The sequence below is a fragment of the Bidens hawaiensis genome, unplaced genomic scaffold (genome assembly GCF_021521415.1).
Source record: "Bidens hawaiensis isolate Kalapana, Puna unplaced genomic scaffold, B.hawaiensis_p1.1 tig00030814_1, whole genome shotgun sequence".
NCBI lineage: Eukaryota > Viridiplantae > Streptophyta > Magnoliopsida > Asterales > Asteraceae > Bidens > Bidens hawaiensis.
Window position 1 is genome coordinate 191,913 of NW_027495158.1, and position 9,396 is coordinate 201,308.

General features: G+C 32.7%; 1 protein-coding gene across 1 annotated transcript; it reads right to left on the reverse strand.

The window, feature by feature from the left end:
- Nucleotides 1-2,902: 2,902 nt before the first annotated feature.
- Nucleotides 2,903-4,171, reverse strand: LOC143581162 (putative F-box protein At1g32420). Its single transcript, XM_077064000.1, has one exon. It carries the CDS (start codon nt 4,019-4,021, stop codon nt 2,903-2,905), a length of 1,119 nt encoding a protein of 372 aa, XP_076920115.1. The 5' UTR covers nt 4,022-4,171.
- Between the last annotated feature and the right edge of the window lie 5,225 nt (nt 4,172-9,396).

Sequence of the window (9,396 nt, forward strand, 5' to 3'; positions counted from 1 at the left end):
TCTAATGGTCAAGTAAATAATTTAATCCGACGAGGAAACCGGACACGAAATGAGAGCTTCGAGGTCGCGCGTTTAGCTTCAACGTGATAAGGTTTCTAAAATATGTTATGTTTTAATATATATAGAGGCTTTATGTGTTTATTTTATGTGTGTTTTGTAAGATATAAATCACCACCCAAGGGGAGCTCAGCTTGGGTGGGTCAGTTCTTTGTTTATGTTATCAATCTTTGAATCGATAATGAGATCGTTCATATCTTGTCTTTATCTTTATATTTATGTTCGGTCGTTTGATTTACTGCACCCGTCTCCAGGCCCGTCCCCAAGAATGATAAAAATATTTTAGGCCTTGTGCGAAATAAAATTTGGGCTTTCTCATAATATAAATTCATCAATTATATATCAAAAAACCATGATATGTTGATATGAATATAATTGTTATATAATAAACAAACAAAAAACTAGTGTATCAAAATAAGCGAACTTAAGCGAATTTTTGAGGCTCTCATAGCGTTTTGTGAGCGAAGCTCTCAATCAAGTCTTTATAGTCCGTACCTTATAATATTTCCATTTCAATAGATAACATTCACAATCCGATAAGTCTTTCTTGAAACATGTCGATTTTAAATAAGTCTTTCTTGGGACATTTGGGACTGGTATCTGTCCCATTAGGGTATCGGACGGGTTTGAGATTACCTTTGAAAATTTTCATAGGTTTGAGACGGTATGTGAGTTGCAATATTCCCGATTACATAACCCCTAGTAATGTTGCACACGCGCGTTGCACGGGGAACTCGACAACGAACCCCAAATATCAAAACACGAATACACAAACTAATCGTCACGACTACACTTCAGCACATAAAAAAAGTTTTATCTAAATATAAATAATTATCAATCCGCGCATTGTGCGAGACAGGACTCGATCGGTTTTGTGCGCTCGTTATAGCAAAAGTAAAGGAAAACAAAAAAAAAAGTATAATAAAAATATATCTATAAGGATGTCGACGCGTGTTTGATCCATTAAAACATTTTAAGTTATTAAAATAATTAGTTAATTTGAGTTTAATAAAACTAAAAATCTTTTATAAAACATAAGATTTTTTTTACTATAAATCCAGTTATCAAATTAAATTAACACAACAAAATCAATACCAACTCAATAAAGTTAAAATGGTCGCTTATAAATATTCTTTTTTATAATTTTAAAGAATAACTTACATTTAAATATTTCACATTTTTAAAGACATGTTTGGTGATTTTGATCCTCAACCTTTTCTTTATTCTTAAAACATAGTAAAAAAAACTCAACAAACCTATATGGCCAACGTGCAAGCTAACCAAAGATAAAATGATTTTGATCGACAACTTTTTATTTATTTTTAAAAGAAAGTGAAACCCAACAAAACTATGTGGTCAAATTACCAACTAAGCAAACAGGGGCATAAAACGTGGTCTACCCGGTACCCACTATACCGATAAGTTTTCAATTATATATAAAGGTTAAAAAAACTTTTGGGCTCATTTGAGGTTTTGGGCCTTGTGCCTTTGCACGGACTGCACAGCCCAAGAACCGGGTCTGCCCGTCTTGACACATTTATCAAGTGTAAAATCCGTTCGAGTGGTTGTTTTGGGACCTACGTAACCCACTACCTCACTAGCTTTTCTTTTTGAACGACGACTTTCATAGTGGTTGAATATTCAGTCACAGCTCTCGGAGAGAGCCCCAACCGCCCCTCTCGGGCCAAGACTATGTTATCTTAACCGGGCCCACGCTTGGCATCCGAGTTTGGCTAGGTGTTCCACGAGAAAATTTCGAGCCCCCTGCCACTTGACAGGAGTTGTCAGCCCACAAGAGCAAGCTCTCTGGGAAGGAACACTCTAATAGAAAACTCGTGTCGTCATCAAGATTCGAACTTGAGAGGCCAACCGGCATCAAGCTCTTACTCATCATTTGGCTGACCACTTGAGCTAGCCAAGTGGTTAACTACCTCACTAGCTACATGTTTAAAAGAAATAACTAAACTAATTAACAGACTAATAAAAACCAACTTAATAATTGTGCATGGTTAATGAACGTGGAAGCATGTGGCCCAAATCATTCCCACCTCTTAAAATAAGCATATTAAGATGTAAATGCAAAGATGCCATGAAAGCATATATAGTTGTTCGTGGAAACTGAAAAAGATCACAAGTTTATCTTATTGTGGAAATAAATGACTAGAGACAGTTTGTGAATCAGTATAGATTTTGATTTTACTTAGTTTTTGAATATTCATATATTTATTTATGATATTTTGGATACGTACATTTGGCTTCATCTGTATTTTAGTCCCATTTACCCTTCATTTTTATGTATCGGAGACTAAAAAAATTTATCATAAATTGATTTCACACTTCGGGACAAAAGTTGACATGGTATTTGAGATTATTTTTAATCCCTAAATAAACATATTAAGGACTTAGACGACGTGGTATTTTGAAATGCCTCTCGGTCTCATACGCATCCACTGGTTTACATTTGATAGCCAAAGGATTGATGAAAAGGATGTAGCTAGCTTATAAGCACATAAAAGTGTAAACTGCAACAAAACATCCACTTGCATCCATATATGTTTTGTTTAACTTTAAGATACATGTAAGAAGAAAGATAAGGACTAAAATCATGCATTATCAAGAAATATCAAGCTTTTGAGTTTTAACATTAAGATCAGAAAGAAGCCAACATCCTAACCATGGTAATTTGAAAAGAATAAAAGATAACAAATCCATCTACAAGAACGGCATCCAACTTTTCACTAACCTTATTTGATATGCGCTGTAATACAGCTTCATAGCTTGCTAAAAAAAGTCCGATTGTTTTAAGTTCCATACTTGTCAATCGTCCGACCTGTCAAAATAAAAACTAGTGATCTAGCAAAAGTAGTGTTTCCATGTAGGAACAAGCATAGTAATTCATTTGCGGCCCAGAAATCCCAATATAACTCATATGTTCAGAGTGTAGTTCATCTATACAGATATCATGTATATTATTAACATGAGTATAGGTTGAAAATATAGGTACTGTAGGAAGTGGGTCACAAGGTTCATCATTCTTTCTAAATCCAAGTAGCACTCGTATTGATGTATCTGGTTTATTTATGGTGAGTAGCTTTGTAAGGGACTTTGGAACACCATGCTCCATCATCATCCATACATTATAAACATGATTAACTATATCTTCCTCAATTATAACAAGAGACTCTTTTAGCTTAGATATATCCACATTGTGGGATTTAGCCCGGGTTAAACTATCTGCGGGGAGTGATATTTCCATAAATTTCTCACTCGTCATATCAAATGACACAATTAGATTATGCCCTATATTTTCTACCATGTTAACCTTTGCACAATCAACAGCAAGCCAATAAATAATCTCATCTATACCTACATGTCTCCACGACAAAAAAATTGAGTTGTGCGGCTGATTAATAGTAGGTATACTTCTCCAAGCCCCTAAGCTTAACGCATAAACCTCAACTTGCCATGGAGTGCAACTCAGAATGTCCCCCACGTTATCGAAAACTCTATAATTAATCTTGACAATCATAGGATCACTATTGCGAGGGAAAACCCCAAAACCAAATCTCGTTTTAACACATTCCCGCTGTAACACGTCAATAGCAACTGATTTTCTAATAGATGGATTCCAAACAATCACCTTCATGTATATTCCAGAGTCACATACAACATAACCGAACACCCAGAACAAGCCTTGAGAGCTACCTGTTATAAGTGGTGCTATAAGTCCTCCAGGTACTAGATCAGTAGTAGTCAGATGCTGCGGGAAGGGCTCAAGCTCATCATCAACAATGCAAACATACTTTGTGTCAAAGTTGTCAGTTTCATAACATACTAATAAACGATGTTGGCGAGTGTGGTTGATGCTGTAGTCAACAACAAATTTAGAACTATCAATCAGAGACTTCCATTCTTTAGAAGCCGATCTGAACCGCAACAACGATTTGGTTGGAAGCCATTTCATTATTTCTGCTTGGATTGCAAAAGGTATGTGCACTGGTGGTACTTGCCGGGATTTCCTGAGGTATCTAATAACCTTGCTTTTGCTCACTTCTGACACCCCTCTTCTGACTATTGCCCATTTGTTTTGGAATAATCTTTTTAGAGGGGACAGTTTTACATATTTATGCCATATCCTTCTATTATTAAGTACCATTGGTACCATTTCGATGTGTTTCGATTCTTCCGAACAAGAGAGGTTTGATGCTTCAGATTCCATTGTATAATAATAATAATAATATAAAACAAACTAGATCCTAGTTTTACGAGGTCATCCCACTCATTAATCCTTTATTGTAGCAAAATGAAGAGAAACAAACATTTAAAAAGTCAAAAGATTAATAAAAATGAATTAATTGCAGAAGACAAACTTAACTCTTACCTTTTATTTATAAAACGTGATACAACCTTGGGAGCGTATGGTACACATTTCGTAAACACCTCCATTATACGCAAATATATCTTACCCATATAAGGGTATGCGTGGTACTGTTCGTTGTGGTTTTTGGCTAAAACCAAATCGAAAACCAAAACTTTGATTTTTCGGAGTTTTTGAAACTGTTCGGTTTCGGTTTTTGCCATTTGAGCTTGAAAACTTTAGGCCGAAAATAGAGTTGGCAAAAAATAATAAATTTATGTATAAATAATTTTGTTAATTATATAATAATAGACTATTATACATTTGAGCAAAATATTGGAGATACATATTTATTAGATTCTTATAAATTACTAAATATAAAACATAAAAAAAACCCAAAAATTTAGGAATTCGGTTCTGTTCGTTTTTTTTACATGCAAAACCAAAACTAAACCGTTAGTGCGGGTTTTACAAAAACATAAAACCAAACCAACGGTTTTTGTTTCGATTCGGTTTTTCGATTTCGGATTGGTATTTTCGGTTCCTTGCACACCCCTAATTCCAGCAAACCCTGAAAGCTCGAATATATGAGAAATTCATACTTCTTCTGAATTAAAAATCTTCGTCTATGTTTCCAACAATATACTAATCTAAATATCTCGTTCTAACTACTTCGTTTAAATGTTTATTTAGGTTGAGTTTTTCGCGGAAAATGTTGAGTTTTCCAGAGAGAAAACATGTTTCGGCAACTAACGTTAGGTTTTGTTAAAAGATGGGACCGTCAGCAAGCATTCCATTGATTGAGAATGTTCTTTGTCAATAATTAACGGATGAGATTATTTAAATATAATTTTTCATTTTAAAGCATATGCTAGTTTGATAAACATTGATGGGCCCATGTAACAAACCCATATTAAATTTTTGGTTAGCCCTTTTGAGGAAGAAAATTGTGAGAAAACAAAAGTTGTAAGTTAAATAAATTTAGGGTAAAGATAAAAGATAAAATGAGACAAAAATTTGAAGTGTGAAAAGAATTTGTGATAAAAAAAACCACTTATAAATAAATTCAAAAAAAAACCATAACTCAAAATATAAATAAAAAACGAAAAAAAATTAAAAAAATAAAATGTTTCCGCTAGCATTCACGTTAAAAAAATACAAAAATACAAAAAAATTCAAAGATTGTCGAAAAGACACAACGCCGAGATGAAAGACACAATAACAAAAATGAATAAAAGACACAATTATAACTAAAAAAAGACACAATATATCGCAAAATATAACACGATAACGAACAAAATATAACACAATGCTGAGTAATATAACACAATATAAAGAAAAAAAAGATACAATGTTAAGAAAAAAACACAATCAATGATGAAAATAAACACAAAACACAATGCTAAATGAAAAAGACACAACGACTTTTTTCACTTATCATTGTTTTTTTATGAGAACGAAAAAGATGGTGGAAGCATTTTTATATTTTTATTTTTTTCGTTTTTTTATTAAATTTTGAGTTATGATTTTTTATTTATTTTCTTTTAATATCTTTTTGAGGCTATAAATCGTTCTCATACTTCTATTTTTTTCTCCTTTGTAAAATAACTTGCCTTCAAACCAATTGCCCAATTGGCCTCTGGCTTTTTGTTAACATATGAAGTGCATATTGTTTGGCGACCCACCCTAACATATATATAAACTAACACGTTGAACTTTTTCCAAGCATTATTATTGGATTCTTTCATCAAAAAAGAGACTAAAGATTGTAAACATAGAAGAAAGTACTTTCAACTCTATTCTATTTTCTATCGTGCCCTCCTCATATCTTTTCTAAATTCGACAATATAATACGTACAGTTATAATGTATATAAATATAAGAGACTTTGAACACTTAGAACCAAATCACACTTCCCTTGCAAAGAAACATTCTTACATACCTATTGTATTATCTTAAAACCACCAAGAAGGCTTATTAAGGCGTTTGTTCGATCAAGAAGGTATTACTATTTCAAAGGATTGTCCGAGCTCAAGAATCTTCTTTATTCTTGCTCAACCTATGTGAAATCCACTTATGGTGAGCATAAATCAAACCTAGTCTTATACATTATTACATACTTAATATTAGTGTTTATGTTATAAATGCTCACCCAAGTATAAAAATAACAAGAAATAACTAGTAAAAGCGTAAGTGGAACTATTAAAGGTTCTTAACAAACTTGTGAACGTATAGATGTAGTGACTTGATATACGAAACTTATTATGATATCTAACAAGTAACAACATATTAATTACTTGAGTGTTGACATTTGGACTTAACACATAGAAGTGTGTTGGTTATAATGGACTTTAGAGGACATACATTATACTTAAAATTATAAAAGAGTTACTTGTTAATTTTAAAAGGGTTTTTATGTACTAAGATAAATAACTTATTTCATTTCGGAACCTTCATAGATTTATTGAATCGGTTACTAATGACGTATACAATACTTGAATTCTCGGTGTAGATGCTACATAGTTGGTTCTCATCCTTCAGAGACTACGAGTGTAATAGGAGCATCGCGCAAGCGAAGCCGGGAAACGGACCGCAGCGCAACGACTAGGACTCGTGTCGGAGGACTTTTGAGCGTGAGCTACCACTCATGCAGTGGCAAGGAGCCGCAACTCTCGAAGGGGCCACCAACCACCCGAATCACTGTAGCAAACCCTCCCTTTACTTTACTCAATGGATGGAGGTAGAGCCCTCCAACTCAAGCACGAAATCAATGTTGAGTCAACAATAATCCAGAGGGGCACCACCAAGCGGGCCGAACTTCTAACAGCCCGCCCGCTTCCATAGAACAATATTGTGGCTACGTAGACCTAAGTGAAGTGGTCATATTGGATCCTTGGGAAGCATCACAAGTACGCCCGACATCTATTTATTTAAACGAGAATAATGTGTTTATCAAAAGACTAGTTATAAAAACTTCAAATAAAAAAGATTTGTTAAAATATTATGCTTATACTATAAAATAAACATTTAGGAATATATATTTATTAAACGTTTTCAAGATACATATATCTAAACTAATAATTATATAATGCATCTAAACTAGTTTAATTTAAATAAACCTAGTGTGTCACTAAGTTACAAAAATATGACAACTTAATGAACAAATCGATGTATGCATGCAATAAGTAGACACCAACTTGTGAAAATTTTAAAACACTAAGATTCCTAAGGTGACAAAATAACTAAAATTAAAACATTACATCAAAGAGGATGGATATATACTCATGGATTTTGGAATTATGATATATAGTCCTAATCTAGCCACACACTTTTTAAGGCTTACCTATCAACCAAAATCGGTTCTAAGAATCCAATATGATTTTTATGTACATTAAAGGATGCTTTCTCATACTTACACCAAATGTGAAAAGAAACAAATAAAGTAAAAAACTTATAAAGTAATTACCATATTGGGAGTTTACACCATTTAGATAGGTTGAAAAGTCAAAAGTTGAGAAGGTGATTTCCACCCTTACTCCCTTTCAAGTTATCGGATTGCATACATAAATACCAACAATATGTGTTACTTGTCATCTGGCGTAATTTAGTTAATTTAGGAGTTTATAAGAGGATCCCATGACGACAAACACTCTCACAAACATCTTACTCTCACTATCACCTTATTCTTTTAGCCAATCACCGCCTACACCACCACTCTAACTAACGCACCTCCCTACACCCTCCACCCATCACTTTTTTTTAACTCAAACACAAACTAAGTTCAAGGATGGTTAATCACGTTTAAGAGGGGATATTCTTCTAGAAGATGGAGTCAAGTGCTAGTGATCAAAGTCATTTTCATTTCAACACTAGAAATCTTCACCTAGTTAGTCTAGTGGTATGATCATTATTTTGAATCCTCTCTTTACACTAAAAATCTAGTTTAAGTTACGTAGTTTATCAAAATTATAAATTATGTTGCTCTTCTTAAACTTACGCTAACTAGTTAATTGAAATTATAAAAATAGATGGAAGTTTACTTTGTTGTCTTGAAAATTTATGTGTTATTAAAATTAAAAAACTAGACATGGAAAGTTAATTAATAAAAGAGTTCTTTATTAACTTTATGATAAAGTATCACAAACTCTCAATGATTCATATAATTAATACATTTATCGTGGGATGTGTCGGGCAATGCAACAAGATTTAAGCTTGATTATAGACTCATGTGTTATATTTTAATTCATATATTTAGCTAGCATACGAAGGATTAACGTTACTTGTCTAGGTTATATTATATTTATCATTCAACTAACTCAATCAAAAGCCTTTACATCATGACATTAACTCTTTAACAAAGTTTTCTTTGGTAAAACAAAGTCTAAACTTTACAACGAGATCTCACAACATGAACACAAGTTACAAATGTTTTTTTTGGAAACGGTATACATTACAGATATTTATTCTTCATCAAGTTTTTCAAGGAAAACACTAAATACATTTTGATTATGTAGTCTTAGAAAAAGCTTTTCAGCATACAACCTAACTGTTTTTTATCATTTAACTTTGTTTTCCTACATTTATCTAACACATTACTAACATGTATGTATGTATGTATGTATACATGTATGTACAGTGATTCATAATTGTTACGCTAATATAGAATATTGGTTTAAAAAGTGTCACGTAGATTGTGCCATTTTAGTAGAAGAAAAGTTGACAAGGTGTGAGTTGACAAGGTGTGACTAAGCTTTAAGAAAAAAGTCTTGTCTAATTACTTGGTCTCATGTATTATTATATTGTTTTTCTTATTTTACGGATTTTTTTTCTTTTTTATTCTTATTACTATAATGGTAAAATTTAATGTAAAGAATTAATAAGAATGCATGTGACTTTGTTATAAAATAAAATGCGTACTGTAAAAAACTATTACACCAAATGGAAAACAATATTAGTCAATGAAGTGGAAAGATCATTTAAATG